The sequence below is a fragment of the Nannospalax galili genome, unplaced genomic scaffold (genome assembly GCF_000622305.1).
Source record: "Nannospalax galili isolate Female #2095 unplaced genomic scaffold, S.galili_v1.0 scaffold217, whole genome shotgun sequence".
In the NCBI taxonomy this organism is placed as follows: Eukaryota; Metazoa; Chordata; class Mammalia; order Rodentia; family Spalacidae; genus Nannospalax; species Nannospalax galili.
The window spans coordinates 3583288-3601598 of record NW_008340643.1 but is presented as its reverse complement, the minus strand read 5'-3'; the positions used below and the strand labels follow the sequence as shown (position 1 = coordinate 3601598).

General features: G+C 34.5%; 1 protein-coding gene across 1 annotated transcript in view; it reads right to left on the bottom strand.

Annotated features, from left to right (window-relative positions):
• Cnksr2 (connector enhancer of kinase suppressor of Ras 2) overlaps nt 1–18311 on the bottom strand; it is a 229516-nt gene that overhangs the window by 120262 nt on the left and 90943 nt on the right. The window contains exon 5 of the mRNA XM_029564782.1: nt 8161–8202. Within this exon, the coding sequence (XP_029420642.1) occupies nt 8161–8202 (42 nt within the window). The remainder of the gene's footprint in view (nt 1–8160; nt 8203–18311) is intronic.

Genomic DNA, 18311 nt, shown 5'->3' with positions numbered 1-18311 from the left:
TTTGAAATTTTATTAGTGATGATTTACTCTGCACTCACAATGCTTTACTTAGCATTATAATTTAGAATCTTGTGTTTAACACTGACCAATATTTTGGTATAGTCATGCAATTTATTCATAAATTATATCCTCCTCAACATTTTCAGACAGTAGCTGTGAGTAGTAAATATTGCATTCTGTACATGTACCACCTATAGAAGAATCAAACTAGACCCCTATCTTTAAGGCTGAAATAAAGGCAACTCCAAATGGATCAAAGACCTCAATGTGAAACCCGAAATGCTGAAACTGTTAGAAGAAAATACAGGCCATAATGTAAAAGATATAGATGTAGGTAAGGACTTTCCAAATTGGCTTCAGTTGTTCAGGAATTAAGGTCAATAACTAACAAATGGGACCTCATTAAATTAAAAGGCTTTTGTACAACAAAGGAAACATCCAAACAAGTGAAGAGGAAGCCCACAGACTAGTACAGAACCTTTGGCAGCTATATATCCGATATAAGATTAGTTTCCAGATTATACAAAGAACTCAAAAACAAAGAATCAGGAAAAAAATGACCCAAGGTGGTCATTTTGAGAACAAGAAGTTCTCAAAAGAAGTAATAACAAATGCCTAACAAATGCTTTAAAAAGTGTTCAACAACTTTAGCAAATAGTGAAATACAAATTAAAACTACTTTAAAATTTCTTTGTTTCTTTTTTTTCTTCTTGGTCTTCTTGAGACCGAGTCTCTCTGTAGCCCCAGCTGACCTGGAACTCACTAATTAGACCAGTCTGGCCTTGAACTCACAGAGATTTGCCTGCCTCTGCCTCCTGAGTGCTGGTATTAAAGGCATGTGCTTAAAACTACTTTAAAATTTCATCTTATCTCAGTCAGAATGGCTAAGATGAAGAAAACAAATAAATGCTGATGAGGATGTGGGGAAAGGGGAACATGCACTCACTGCTGGTAATACTACAAAATGGTGCAATCATTATATAAATCAGTGTAAGAGAACTAAAAATTGTTCTGTCACATGATCCAGGTATATGACTCCTTGTTATATACCCAAAGGACTCAACATCTTACTACAAAGCTACTTGCTCAGCTATTTGTCCCTGTTCTTTTCACAATAGCTAATAAATAAAAATAATGTAAATGTCCCTCAACTGATGAATGGGTAATGAAAATGTGGTACATTCACACTATGGATTTTTACTCAGCGGTAAAGAAAAATGAAATAATCAAATTTGCAGGTAAATGGATGCAACTAGAAACTGTTTTACTAAGTGAGGTAACCTAGACTCAAAAAAACAAGGGACACATGTTCTTTCTCATTTGTGGATCCTAGCTCCAAATCCTTAGATGTGACTATACATCCTGATGCAAACACAGGAGCCAGGACCATGGAAAGAAGCCATGGGAATAAAGAGGAAAAAGGAGCTCAAGGTAGGGGGAAAGTACAAAATGAGAGTTATTAAGTGGGGAAACTGGGTACACTTTATCTGGGGAGGGAGAGCTATCCAGGGGTAGAGAGAGGAAGGAGAGATAACGCTTAAGTGGTGTGAAAAACAAAGTAAATGTAGTATTTGGCAAATGTATTGAAGAATAAACATAAACATGTGAGTGCATGTGTATTCCTGATGACTATATAACAAAACTCACAGTGACAGGCATGGGACATCTCCCGCTGAGTTGGTTACAGTAGTCCAAGAGACTCCCAAAATAACACAGGGTCTTGCCACAGCCCTTGATTTCCTCTCAGACCCTGCTGCTACGTAATGCATTCCAGACATGCTAAGGAAGCTGCACCAATGAACTCTCCATAGTATGGTTGCTTAATGAGATCTGGACAATGACAAAACCAGCTGACATGACAATGGTTGGGGGAAATATCATGGGCTACCACCTCAAGATGAAGAGCTACAAGCAATCAATGGATGCTGAGCAAGGGAGAATGATTTTTCTCCAGGGACTAGCTCCCTGAGAGGTTAACTAGTCCCAAATGAATAGCCCTAAACATAGGTACACACGAGCACCAGTAAATGAACTCAGTGAAGTATATACAAATGTATGCATATTTATAAATGTATATATGTATATGCAAGAATAATAATCAGAGGGCAAGAAATGAGAGAGAGAGAGAGAGAGAGAGAGAGAGAGAGAGAGAGAAGAGGGACATAGGAGGAGACGGTGTGGGACCAGGAGGGATGCAAATAATGCAAAACTATACCCATGTAAAATTCTCAAAAATGAGAAAACTAAAAGTTAAAAAATATGCATGTGAATGGATTGGTGGATATTTATATTTTATTACTGTTTTATAAGAAGTCCTTGTTGACTGAGATTGATTGCTACTGGAGAATACTGGTAGCTGTTTTGATTTAATATTGAAATGTGGAGATTATCAATTAAAAACAAAACATAGGATATACATTATTTTTTATATTCTGTTAAATTGTCATTAAATAACAGTTAGCATTACTATATACTTTTTAGTTCTTAATCATGTCATCTGTTTCTATCTATCTTTTGTCCCTTTGTAATTCTGTACTATCCTATTCTGGAATTCAAATTTCATTTTGCTTCACTTGTTTTATAATCTTATTCCAATATATTTATGAAGAAAGTTACTTTAGTAACTGCATTAACGTAAAAATACCTCTGTCTTTACTTTCAAACATGAACTTTCACCATTGATTTTCTTTCAAATACTTGTAGAGGTTGATCCAGCTTCTTGCAATTGTCGTTTCAAAATAAAGATCTGAGTACAATTTAATATCTTTCTTTAAAATAACTTCTCTCTCTGTCTCTCTGTCTCTCTGTCTGTCTCTGTCTCTCTCTCTCCCCTCCTTCCCTCCCTCCCTCCCTCCCTCCTCCTCTTTCTCTTGTAGTCCAGGCTGGTCTAGAATGCATAATCATTCTGCCTCAACTTCCCAAGTGCTGGGATTACATGCCTGCATCACCAAGCTCAGCTCCTTTCACTATTTAGTCCCTCTGACTGAATGATTCAGGATTGGGTCTTGCCACTGTAGTTTGTAAAATATTACTAGAATAATATCTTGAAATTATTATCTTTCCAATACATTTTCTAACTTTGGTGAGTATCCAAATTTCTATTCCAAAATTATTCTATTATGTCCTTTGTTTCCTGTTGTTTTCTTTCTCAGAAAATAACAATTGATGATGAATTAACCATAATCTATTCTCTAAAGCCTTTTTTCCTCCAAATTTTCCTTTTTCTTAATTTATAAACATCTCAGTACTATGTTATTAAAGTCCATCATGTGTCTTACTTTCATATTTTCTTTAATATCCAGTCTGTTTTTTAATTTCTTTTAGTGTGGTTTCACTTTGATTTTTCTGCTGTTAATTTTATACAAGGATTTTCTTATTTCACTTAGCTTGTAGTCTACAATGGACCTACCTTCTTTATAATATGATATCCTTTTAAAAAGAAGTAATGTTCTTTTGACTCTTACTAAGAACATTAAATATTTTTAATATGCCTACCTTTGAGGCAGGGTTATTTTAATATTGTAATATACTAGATGATTTTCCTCTTCTCTTTTTGTTCTTTTTCTTTACTAATGCTTATATATTGACTTAATTTAGGAAAAGACATAACATCTCCCAACTTTCTTCAGCTCTCTAACTTTTCCCAGTTTCTAAATAGTGCTGCAATACTTGTATTTCTTTGTAGAATCCCGAGGGTTAGCAACTTTTCCTAAATGATCATTTCTCCTTCCTCTTGACAACTGTTAAGACAAAATAAGAGATCTAGTCTACTGCATGCATCATTCAAATTATTTTCTCCAGCATAAATATTCTTAGTTTTTTTTAACAATTATTACACTACATGCAGCATTTGAAATTTTATTTTGTTACTTATGTAAATATTAGTTTCAATCAGATCAGGAAGGATATTATACATAATCTAAAGTACTGTAAAATTGAAATTGCTATTTAAGAGGCCTATGAATTTTTCTTCCGAATGCTCCATGAAAAAGTTCAAGAGAGTTTTGTTTTTGAACAGTCTTCTAGTGGAGGCTGGAAAATCTTTGCATAAAGAAGCCAGGGTGGGAAGCAGAATGCTAGCATGACATATAACCACAGTGAGCTGAATTGACTGATTAATGTCGTCCACCGTTTCCATCATCACCAGACAAGATGCTAAAATTCTCATGAGCTAGAATGCAGCATTTTCCAAAGTAAACATATTGCACTGATTTCTACAGTTTGAAATATTGTTTTGTCACTCATTTGCAATAGCAAGTAGCTCATGAGAAAGAGAAGTGAGGTGTCAACTTATTACTAAATTAATCATTAGTACTTTACTTAAGAAATAAAAAAATCTTTAAAAATTTAAATGCAATTAGAATATTTAAAATTACTTTAAAATATAAATATTTAGCATTTATTTTAGTTTTATAAAATTTCAAATATTTTATAATCTGAAAGAACTTATTTCATTAGCATAACTAATCAAAATTATATTTAAGACTTTCATAGCAGAGAAATTTCATAATATTCCTACTTAAACTTTGTTAATTGAACATTGAATGCTGATTACAAATATGCATTTATTGTCTTTGGACCTATTATTCCATTTATCAGATTAATCTGTTTCTAGCACCCAACACAGAGAGGGAATTACAGGGTTTTTTTAAATACCAATCATAGAAAAGAGATTATTCCTGAGAAACTATATAATAAAGAGAAAATTGTGACACACATACTGACCTCAATAAAAGTCTTGAAGTAAACACAATGAAGAACTTACAGCAACATGTCAAAGTCTAATTCAGTAAATTCAATACTTCAGGAGCAACAGTCATTGTTGCAGAAAATTCAAAGCCGACAAAACAGTCATTCAAAGGAAATAAAATGCTGGACTGAAAGGGTCTGCTCGTTTTCTTTAGTTATTGAAACAACAGGCAAAACTAATTAGGAGACCTGAGTTCCACAGGAAACAAAACAGTACACTTCACAAAATCTCAGTGAACTAGGATTGGTAGCAACTATTAAATCTAGAAAGGGCATGGACTTGGGTGTCAGATCTGTATTCCAATTCAGCACTCAACTAGTTTAATATTTGTAATTCATGGTTTCACCAACTGCAAAATTATCAGTAAATGAGATATAAGTTGGGTATCTTTATCTAAAATACTTTGGAGCACAAAGTGTTTTGATTATGCATTTTTATTGTGGAATATTTGTATACACAGTGAGACAACTTGGAAATGGGATCCAACTCTAAACATAAAATTCATTATATTTATTTATTTATTTATTTATTTTTTGGTCTTTTTGAGACAGGGTTTCCCTGTAATCCCAGCTGGCCTGGAACTTTCTATGTAGAGCAGGCTGGCCTCAAACTCACAAAGATCTGCCTGCCTCTGCCTCCCGTGTGCTGGAATTAAAGGCGTGCGTCACCATGCCCAGCTCATTAAATTTTATCTATATCTACCTATCTCTACCTATCTATTATCTATCTATCATCTATCTATCTATCTATCTATCTATCTAATCTGTCATCTATCATCATCTATCTATCATCTATCTTAGATATGTAGCCTGATAGCGATTTTATACCATATTTCGACAAATTTTTAAAACTTTCATGTTGTGTCTTTTATTAAATTTATGCAGCTATCCTACTGAATACTCACAGTTCTCTTTAAGTTTCAGTTCATTGTGGCAGATTTGTTCTTGTTTCGTCATGATCAGAACAACATTAAGTGGAATGTGTTAATTGTAGTGCTGATAGGTCCACTAATTAAATACAAACTCGAGATCTTCATTTTTTATGGAGTATTTTTGTATTTTTCATTAACGTCTAGCACAATACTTCAGCAGTTCATCCTCCTGTTTCTTCAAGTCATATATGGTGCTCATTCCAATACCACACACTGCTGTAAGAAGTTTCATACTTACAATGCTGTCCAGTTTTTTCCAACAGCTTAATATTCTACATTGAAGATGAACAGAAATTTTTTTCCACTGGTACCTGTATCTACAGGCTTTATTTTGGGGGATTTTCAGCAGCATCTTCCTATCATAGCCCAGGGAATAAGCAACATCAAATAAATAAACATGCTAAAATAAGTAATGTGCACATGTCTCATGAGGAACCTACTATTGGCCTGCACACATGCCATTTCGTTACACTTTGTAAGTATAGTTGCAGGGGACACATGAAAAAGATGTATCAGCACTAAAAGGGTCTGAGTGAATCATATTTTCCTTGGAGATGTTGAATTAGTTGTGTCATGCCTGAGTTTTGATTGCAGCCTATCATTGGATGTCAGGTATGAAATTTTCCACCGGTTTCAAATTAGGGGGCTAATGAGATATCTCAAAGGGTAAAGACATTTGCTGACAAGCCTTATGAGCTGAATTTGATTTCCAGAGCCCAATCCACATGGTCGAAGGAGAAAAAAGATTTCCACAGGATGTTCTCTGAACTTCACATATGTCCCATGGTCCATTTGTGTGCATGAGCATGTACACACACACACACACACACACACACACACACACACACACAAATACAAAACAGTTTCACATTTTGGATGAATTTGTGAATTGCTATTCAACCTGTAATATATTTATAGGATCTAAATTAATGCTTATAATATATAGACCCCAAATAAATATTATTGCTTTTTTATTCTCTAGAGTGATCGTTGGATCTAAAGGGAGTTAGAGGTAATTATTTTTCTTCTTAGAATAGTAAGGAGTAGAGTACACTAATTGTTCATTCCTGAGATCACCTTAATAAATAACATAGGTCACCACTATTTCATAATGAAGGGAAGAACATTAACTCAGTATTGCTGACATTCTGAATTAATGCTACCCACTATAAGTTTATGTAAGACATTTCATAAATGTCTCATTTTCGAGAAACAAAACACTATCGTTTAATGGTTATTCAACCAATTAAAAACTCCTACAGGCATGAACTTAATGTAAAAACAAAACAGCCAAGACATATGGATCTTCATTAACTACTACCTGATAACTGAAGAAGTGCCATGTTCTCTTACCAGAGGTGAAGAAAGTATTAAGACACATTGGAACCAACCAAATCAATTGGAAACTGATGACTGCTAGGAGGGGGAGAGACAGTGTTTTACAGGGATGGAACTCTGGATGGGTCCAGTGAATGAGCCTACAGTGAAGGATATTTAGGGACACAAATCTGACTCTACAGGCTTTATTTATTTACATACTTATATATGTGTGTATATAGGTGTGTGTGTGTGTGTGTGTGTGTGTGTGTGTGTATAACAGTACGTCAAATTGGGTGGGTGCTGTGGGAGATAGGGGAGGGGATCTAAGTATCATCAAAATATATGGTATGAAAATCTCAAAAATAAAGTATAAAGTAGATTTCTCCTTCAGTGTGGGAGAGTACAGAAATTTGGTGCAGAGGTTAGACACAGAAGGGAATCTAAATATGTTCAAAATGTATTGTATGAAATTCACAAGAAATAAAATTTAAAAAGTAGATTTAAACAAAAGGAAGCAAGCTGTTCACTAGCAATAAAAGAGATAGTTTTCCACGAAGTATAATGTACCTATACCTCACTTCTAGCAATAAAAGGTCCAGCCAGATGAAAGTTGTCCACTGACCTGTATATGCATGCTGTGACATGTATGTATCCCCCCAACACACACAAAATAAGTACATATTAAAAAATCAGCAAAGCCAATAATTGATTCAACACATATTGCCAAATTACCAGTTAGAAGTTTGTTTCTTGAGTATGAAATCTGAGCAAGAAAGTTTGATTTTCTTAGGAAATATTTCATCCAAATGAATATAGAAGTGAATTACTCCTTTATACACGAGTGTGTCTTTCTCTGATCTTTTTGTCAGAGATGGACAGTGAAAAATCATATTTACAATTATATTTTTCTGGATTATCTTATTTTACTCAAATCTTGCCTCAATATAATCTTGAACTACTAGATCATATTTTCCATTGGATAAGATAGGATGGGTATAACCAACACATTTTGATTCTTTTGTAGGTGTCCTAAAAATACCCTTTAACTAAAATAGTCAAGTAGTTTTTTTTCTTATGGCTTATTTTTTGTAATCTATAACATTTTGATTACTAAATAAGTATTGTTGGATGAAGATAAAATATTTCCAAGTATACTTACCACATGAAGAATTTTATTCTCTGTTTCATATACAGTACAATCCTGAAAAAAGAAAAAAAATACTATGATCAAAAAAAATCTAACATTCCTTTTAAGTATGTTGTCTGGAATTGCTGCAAGATCCAACTGACATTGCAAGTAAAATCTGAAATAAGAATGGGAAAATCCGGAGTGCTAATAACCAAAGGATTAGTAGTGTTAAGCTTTGATAGTCAGTTGTTTTTTCTTAAATATATTTTCTAATTTGACTAAATTTTAATCACATAATACAGGATAATATACACTAAGGTTACATGTTGAAGCATACTGAAAAATTATTAGAATCATTTTCTATCTTAAACTTTGACCTGTAATAGGTGAATTTGCTGCGATATGTCCAACGTTTTAAACACTGATTTTATGTTATGTTAGACCATTAAGAAAACATTGAAATTTATTTCAACAGTCAAATCAAAATCTTTTATTTTTATACTTTCAAGTACTGCAAGCTATCAAATCCACTTTATACTACATATTTAAAATTGACACACGTTCATAGTGTTTACTTAGATCTGAATCTCTGAAATTATAAAAAATTAAGAACCATACATGTTTTACCTGCAACTGTTTGTTAAACAATAAGCCACAATATAAAAGACATGATCTTTGCTTAGAGACTTAATATCTCTCAGTTTCCTTAAGAAATTTATAAACTAGGCATGGACATGCTTGGTGTCAGAAGTAACCCAATACAAGTGATGTGAGAAGGAGCTGGAGAGATGGCTTAGTGTTTAAGAGTACTTGCTACATCAAATTATAGAGGACCCAAGTTCGGTTCCAGCACCCACATGGCAACTCACAACCATCTGTAACTCTAGTTTCAGGGAATCAGATACCCTTATCTGATCTCCTCGGGCACTGCACAAACACGGTGCACATAAAGACAAGCAGGAAGAACACTCATACACATAAAATAAAAATAAATCTTTTGTTAAAAGTCATCTAGAATTAGGTGGGAAAATAAACTGTCTCGCACAAAGACGGATATATATGGAGTAAAAATTACTCTTGTTCTGCATTGTTATTTTAATTTTTAAAACTTACTATATGTATAAAATATTAAGACTTAATTGGAACATTTTCAAAAAATTCATATTCTACTGTATTATATTTTAAGGATTTTTGTATTTTCTCTACAATAAATTTTAACAAAAGGAATATCAATTAAAAAAATAATACTATTTAAGTATAATGCTTTGTTTAGAGAAGTACATATTCTTATTAGAGGCACGAATTAGTCAGGGACATTTTTATAGGACCTTATTATGTTGCCCAGCCTGGCCTTACACTTGTTCTCTTTTCCCCCAACTTTCTAAGTAGCTGTAATTAAATGCATATGCTTCCATGCCTGGCATATTTGGGCAAGATTTTATAAGTAAAATTGAGGTCTGATTCATTTCAGAATCTAAGGGTAATACTTATACTGAGTTTCAAGTTCTAAAGAAACAAAATGTCTACAGTCATATCTATATCTGTATATATTTACAGGAAGTCAACACCTAAGACCTAATTATGAATTATGCATACAGAGAAGCCAAGGTAAAGATAAGATATTTATATAAGGAAAGTGCACTTGTAATTATGTCTGAATTTAGAAGAATTAAATTTTACAGAAATTAATTTCAAACACAATGATTTCGGAAAAGCTGGGAAGCTGCCCAGATTTTCCATGCTGCTTTGATATCTTGCTTCAGCTGTAATGTATGTAAGGTTTTTATTTGTCTACCTTCACAGAATCAGAGGATATAATTAAATATTCATACTTCAAATAGATTCTCCTTAGGATAAAAAAGTAAATATAATCTAAACATATACCATAGTAGTGGCATAATAATCATACAGAAACCACTTCTGATCTCCTCAAAATACAATAATTTACTATCATGTATAGTTTGAAATAACACAAAGAAATATTAAAATAATATCAAAACTTTTTTCAGAAACCACTTCTCATTAGAAGCAGTATTTGTATTATTGTGCTAAATCTGTCCTATGTGCTTTATGAAAATTTAACAAAAAATTATGCAAGTGTCATTCTATTACTCTTTGTATCATTGATACATTTTTTTAGCATGGGAGAAAGTGGATGCACAGATATGACTAAAGAAGTAAAACAGAATTTTATAGTCTCTTGATAGTTTATGTATATGTGCATTTATGTATAAGTACACACATATTTCTTTTAAAAAAATTTAGTTATTATTTTTATTTTATGTATGTGAGTATACTGCCTGCATGTATGTAAGTTCACTGTGTCGTGCAATGCCTTTGGAGGTCAGAAGAGGCTGTTGGCTCCCTTGCAAGTGGAGTTACGGATGGTTGTTAGCTGTCATATGGGTGCTGGGATTTGAACCCCAGTCCTGTACAAGAGCATTCAGTGTTCTTAACCACTGAACCATCTTTCCAGCCCAAATATTTATTTTCTTTCTGAAAAGGCATACTAACAAAGATCAATCTAGTGATAATTAACTTCTCCCTGTTCCGTGGTCTTCAAAAATATTTTATTTATTATTTTGATTTTATGTGTCTGAAGGTATTGCCTGCATGTACATAAGTGCACCCATGTCGTGCAATGTCCATGGAAGCCAGAGAGGGTGTTGGGTTCCCCTGGAACTGGAGTTAGGGAGAGTTAGCTGTCATGTGGGTTCGGGGATTTGAACCCCAGTCCTCTGCAAGAGCAGCCAGTGCTCTTAGCTGCTGAGCCAACTCTCCAGGCCCTGTTTTGTGTCTTGATAGTGCCATTTCCTGGGCCTTCTTGGAAAATGGCCAGTTCCAGATTAGGGATAAGAAATGTAAAATAAGATTGGACTATACTGTGATGTAACATACAAGGAAGCTACTTAAAACCACTAATGTTCTAGGAGTCAACATGAAGAGATCCCTACTTCCTAAAGATGGGACAATCTGGGCATGTAAGAGGACAATAGTGCAATGGATGCAAGCTTACAAAAATACTGTGAAATATTAAATGTTAATATTTCCAATTCCATCAATGTTAAATTTAAACATACTAATAGATACAAAATATATTTAGTAATGATTTAATGAAATTATATACATCAAATTGGACAATATAGAATAGATGCCTTTCCCTCTTGATTGAGCAACTAGTAATCTATTGTTTCAGGCACACAAAAATGAATAAAAAAATCAAGTGTGATTAGCTTTAATTGCCAACTTGTCAAAACCTAGGATAACCTGAGAGAAGAATCTCAGTGACAGACTGTCTGCATTGGGTTGGTCTGTGGCCATGCCTGTGGGGGATTCTCTTAATTAAGTTAATTGGGGTGGGAAGACCCAGCCCATTGTGGGTGGCACTACTGCCTACGCAGAGGATCCTGAACTAAAAAGGAAAATAAGCTGAGCACAAACAAGCAATCAAGTATCTGTGCGTTCAGTTCTTTCTGCTCTTGACTGTGGATGTGATGTAACTAGCTGCTTGAAGTTCCTGCCTTGACTTCCGCACAATGATGGACTGTAGCCTGTAACTGTTATCTTAAATAAATCAACTTCTTCCCTAAGTTGCTTTTTGTCCAGCTATTTTATCAGAGCAACAGAAATGAAACCAAAACCCATGCCATTTATACAAACATGCTAAAAACACAGAAATCTGCAATTTTGACATTTTAAATTTTAGTATATTTAGAAACACAAATGCCACAATATTATTCAAATCAATATGCAAAAGGCCAATTATTAATATTTTTAATTAATATTTTTCTTATAAAATTCAACATTACTGGATTATGCTGTTCATTGTTCCAGTCAAATTTCAAATATGTAAAAACTTTCACCAGTTATGGCACAGTCCTTAGAATTACTACATTTACAATTGTGAGGTTTAATAATCTTTGAAAAATGAAGTACTGGTACCTATTCAACAATACTGATGTGATCCTATAAGAAAAAGTCTAAGGAGATACATGAGATGATCAAGATGATTAATATTTTCAACCAGAATGAAAAATATTACACACAAATACTAAAATTAAGATCACTATTTAAAATAAACATAGCTAAATGATTGTAAGTGAAATATAAATATTCAATCGATATTCTGTAACTTTCTAGGCACTCATATATGTAATGTTATTAAACTTTAAATCTACATGAAGACATTTGAGATTCCCTTAATTACTTTAACAGACACAATCACAGGAGAAGAGGAAGAAACTAACCACTTCTTTTAAAAATCAGTATGGTAGCTTTTAATTGGCAGAACAATTTAGAAGCACTGGTGAAAAGCAGTGCAACTACAGTCAAATATATAGAAGCTAATACAATAATTTTCAGATTCAGGTCGCTACATGAGAAGTATTTAGGGATTCAATTAAAATGCAGACACAGGTTTCATGCCCAGAAATACAGATTTAGTAGGTTCCCAAATGGAGTGCTCCAAGATGATTTTGATGATGGTATTTTTGAAGACTTTGATCTGTTTTACAACATTACTATATGACAGAGAACATTAAACCAAACCAATAAAAATTATCAAATATACAGAATTCACAAATTGGTAAACTGTTTTTAAAAATATTATGTTATGGCTTACTTTAGATAGTCCTCAACGCCTTAGAATCATGTTTCAGGTACACATTCCACAATTTATCAGTTGACCTTTTTTATCCAGTAAACTTGTTTATAGCTTACTATTTTGAATAGCTGCTTCCACTTCTTGGTATCTTTACCTTGTTTTGACCAGATTGGCTTGTTTGTTATTAAAAGCCAGAGGCTTTTATGAAGGCTGAGGACACAGCATATTAAAAATCGAATAACAAAACTAAGTAACACAGTGCATATTAACCTGCTACTTTATATCGAAAAAATAATAGAAACTAAATGATTATGTGCTATTTTGTGAAGAAATACTTTTATGGAGTTCATTTTACACACTAAATATTGAAAGAGCCCCAGGTATTTTGGAGGATTCATTTATCAGCAAGTTATTTTATTTCCATCAAAATGGGATTTTAAAATATTTGCTTCTCAAAGTATAAGATTTATTAACACGTAGGGCAAAAATTTTGTGAAGACCATACTTCAACTTTTTCAAAGAAAACAGTTTTGCCTATGTAGAAATCTAGACCATTATAAACACATTCATTTTTTGCAAAGGTATATCTCTGGTGGTATAGTTATTTTTATTTTAGAATTAAATTTAATTTTGAAAAATAGAGTTTGGAGATATAACGTATGCCTTCCTCAGAATTCTTTCTTAAAGTTTGTTTTTTATTGAATTTTTGTGCATTTAAACCCAGGATAGATCTGGGAAAATGAACAGCAGACCCCAGTCTTACCTAAAGAAATATTGGCAACTGATTGCTGCTAGATGAAGAAGAGCTGATCTTGCTAAAACAAGGGATTCTACATAGGCTGACTACACCTCAGTGAATGGAGTTGCACTGTGGAATGTCTTGGGATACTGTCTTGACACAGTGGACCTTAACAGGGATGGCAGAGTATGTGGGCTTCAGTTTTGGGGGGGAGTGCTCTGGGACTCTGGGAGGGTGCCTGAGGGGACGGGGATATAAAGATGATTAAGATTGATTGAGACATTCTATATTATTTTTAATAGATAAAACTGTCTTTTACTGTATATGCAAAATGAAATTTGCATTTCTCCTTTATGCTTCCCCATATAATGCTCCTGTAAACCATGTGATTCATATTTAATAGGCCTAATTCCTAATGAGAAAATACTCATGAAAATGAGAATTGTTCCTTCAATTTGGGTCACCTTTCTTCTTATTTAAAAAAGTATATACACAGAAACATACCATCCTATAGATTATAATCAATTATATTTTCTGTGAAACAATGATGCCATTATTATACTAAGTACAGCCTGTACAGAATGAATTCTATTCTTACACATTACCCAAGATAGCCCTTAACTGGTCAACAGCTTTTAAGGATCTGGAGGTCATAATGGTCTGAATAAGTAGTATTTCTCATTAACATATATGCATATTATAAACATAAGAATACTATATAAATTATCAAATCCATAAAAAGAAATTGGGAAATAGTATTGGTCTCTAGTGCTATATATAATTCTATTTCGTGGATCTGTATTATTATAAACATCATAAATTTCCATCAATCTAATTTTAGTGTAAATACTAGTTTGTTACAAGTAAAAATATTAGAAGCAATATTTTAAGTGATCTATCAATGTAAACCTTTGATTATATTAAAAATTAACACCAAACACCTTCACATATTGTGTTATTAATATATGGCAATGCCTTTATATGATTGAATAATTTAAGCAACAAGTTTCTCTCTGGTCTCACATATGTGTGTGTGTGTGTGTGTGTGTGTGTGTGTGTGTGTATTTGAGTCACAATTCAGTTCACCAAATTTATTTTTAATTTTTCAAATGCAATGTCAGACATTTTTGTGGTAATCAAAGATAATGTGATTCTTGGATTTGCTTATTTAGTGGTAGAGAGAACACTCAGGTAATAATAAAAGGTAGATGAGGAAATGCTAATGGAAAGGAGATAAAGTATGATTTGGTAATTTCGGTATAACTGTGGGGGAAGAGATGATACTGTAGCTGGCCTAAATGTCTTTCAAATTGGAAAATTAGGAATTCAGGGCAAAAGAATGTTTCTAGTTGTATGAAACACTGAGGAGTGGCAAAACCGCTAACGAGTATGGAGACTGATTTGGATCAAATATAAGGTGTGTGCAGGAAAAGCAATGGGGGAAAGAAAGCAGAGGCCGTAATATGGGGTTTAATGCATTTTTTTGAGACAGGATTTTCCTATACCCCCAGCTAGCCTGGGAATGGACCAGGCTGGCCTCAGTCTCACAGAGATCTGCCTGCCGCTGCCTCATCAGTGCTAGGATTAAAGGCATGAACCACCATGCCTGGCTGATATGGGGTTAAATTACAAAAATATGCCAATGCTTAGGCTGTCAGAAATGTTTTTTTATAGTTTTTATCGAATTTTTGTGTTTTTCATTCACAATGTCTTGATCATCTTTATAACCCCTTCCCTACTGGCACCCTCCCATAGCCCCAACACTGGATTTCATGCATTCTGTCATTTGTTAAGGCATATCGAGTCAAATTAGTGTCCCCTGACATCTCTCATCTATAGTGGAACCTCTATACCTAAGATTTACAGAACATAGTAGAATAAGAGGTAGAAAGAACACTAATGCATGTCTCATCTCTCATCAGTGAAACTCTCATGAAACAGAGGGTAATGAACCCAGGGCTCGGGGACCATTGTGGAAGAGGGGGGCAGAAAGATTGTTAAGAGCCAGGGGAGGAGGTGCATGACCATATGGAAATACAGTCATACAGGTTCCTGGAAACTTGTTCTTATGAACTTACAGCAATGTTGACAGCACGCACAAGACTCTTGCAAACTCAAGCAGACAAAAACCCAGCACAGAACTGTGGAAATGGACAGCAGTCCCCAATCTTAGCTGAAGAACTATTGGGCAGTTAATTACTACTTGGTGAGGAAGAGCTGATCTCCTATAAGGGAGTGACTCTAGATAGGCTGACTAGACCCCAGTGGATGAACTTGTACTGAGAAATGTTAAGTTTTGTTTGAAAGGTTATAAAGGTTTTATTTATTTCAAAGCTCCTCCCCACCAAGGTGAAAAAAATTTAATAACCTATTGATAACTTTTCTTGACTTTTCTTAGGGAAGAGTTGAAGTTGGGGCAACCTATTTAAATACTAATATTATACAGCAAATGATTTATACATGTTTATGTGCAGCAGGGAGTGTAGAGTTGAAATGAGCCTGTTGAAAACAGCAGACCACCAGGTCCCAGCAATCAAAAAGCTAAGAATGGCATCAGATAGCATCTGAGATCTATAGTAGAACCCCCAGCTCCTGCTTTGCTAGGCCCGCCTACTGAATGTCTCCACCAATGTACTTGAAAAGTCTTGATTTATGACTTTTTTTTTGTTCTGTTACTAAAACACATAATGTTACCACACTGTAATATGGAATTTGTTGTAACCTGAATCTGTATTCCCAGGCCATGGTCACTCATATTTGACTATGGAATAAACTATCTCTTATCCCCTTTCAAAAAAGCAAAACAAAACTAAAAACCAAAATAAAAATGAAAAACAACAATTTCTCTTGTTTCTTGTCTATCATTTCTTGTCCCTTTTTCATGGCCTCCATTTGCAGGTGTAATTTTGGTGTCATATCTCAACTGTAGGAATCGTTATAAAGCCATGTATCTTCTTAAACATACCAGAAATATATTTTATCTTTAGAAAGCTAGAGGAATGTGAACTTTACTTTGATAAAAAGGAATATTTACAGATGTTTGAACATGAATATGTGGCTGAATTTAGGTGTTATGAAAAAGATGAGGAAGTTGTGGGTTTGGAAATGTGAAAAAGTAGAGGAAGGAAGATCAGTGAACACTCTATAAACAGGCCTTGGGCCGAGGTGGATAGATGAGGACAGGCAGAGAATATATAGAAGTGACCATAAATGAGAGGAGTGACTGATCACATTCATAGCAAAATGGGGAGGGGAAAGATAACATTATGCCAGGAGCTCAAGCCTGAGCAAAAGGATGAAGGGTACAGTAGACATGGAATAGAGAATTTGTGGAGGTGAAAATAATTATGGTTTGAGCATACTAAATTAGAAATGGCTTAAAGATAGACTAAACTATATAAAACTGTCTAGCAAGCTGCTAAAAAGACTGAATCAGAATTGATACGCAGCCAGATCGTTGAGCTATTTACATTGAAGTGAAAGGTAAAGCCTAGAGGAAACCAACAACAACTTCATCCAAACAGAGTATGTACGGTGGGAAAATAGCTGAGGACAGAATCTCAGACAACACTCATTTAGGAGACAGACAGAGGAAGTATTAGTCATATGGCCAGGATTAAATAGAGGAACAGCTTCACAGAGGCAAGAACAAAGAGTTTTAGACGGGAAAAGGATAAAACAGTGTCTACTTTAAACAAATCGACCAAGAGAAGCTTTAAGTATTGGATTTTGCTCCATAATTATGGAGATGAAAAGGACAAGCACGAAGGTTTAGATGCATAAAACAACAGCAAACAAATCTATATCAACTACTCTTCTAAGAAATATTTTAAAGTACGAAAGTAATAATAAAAGTATGGGAGAACATGGTGAAAGTGTAAAATATGCTTGTAGGAAAATGTTATGGTTCAAGTCCATCTGGTGGGGTCTCCTCGGCCTCCTTGATCAAGAGGACAGGTGACCCACCACACTTACAGGACATTTTGAGAGATGCTCCTAGTCTGACCTAGGAGGGCAAGAAGCAAAAAGTGTCCTTTATGTCCCTCTGACCAAATTAGTATAGGCCTCAAAGTATGTCTGTTAAACATCCAAGAAGGTTAGTTCCACCAGTCTGGTACTTTTAATTACTGTGTGCCATGTAGATAAATCGGGCAAAGACCAGTTGTTCTCAGATAAACCTTACCTAGCCATATATTTCTAGATCTGCTATGTATAATTTGTCAGTAGGTTGTACAGTCTACAAAGAGGACGGTCAACACAGAGGAATCATTTCCTCCATGCTTCCAAGTGAAGCCAACCATGGTCGAGCAGGACCTTTGACTTATCTTCACATAGGCTGAACTGGTAAAAGAAAGGAGCCAGGGGCTCCTCCAAAGCCCATGTAACCCCTGAGGAACAGATCCTCAAACGACCTTAAGAGTAAAAATAAATTGGTTTATCTGGGCCAACTGTATGGCCTTAAACACCCAAAAGGAAAGTATAACCAAAGATTAAAGGGGCCAATATACTTTTTTAAGAGTCCATATGTATAGCTAAAGGCTACATAACAAGCAATAATGCCAGATAGGAGACACCTTCTTTTGATTGTTGGCCAGGGTGTCCAAAGGGACTCCCAAATAGTAACCCAGCATACAACTGGGAAAATGAACAGCAGACCCCAATCTTATCTAAAGGAATATTGACAACTGATTGTTGCCAGATAAGGAACAGCTGACCCTCCTAAAACAAAGACCTCTAGAAAGGCTGACTAGATTCACCAGATGGGCAAGTAGTGGGGAATGGCTGGGGGTGCTGACACCACAGCAGACAGTAGCAGGGATATTAGAGTATAAGGGCTCC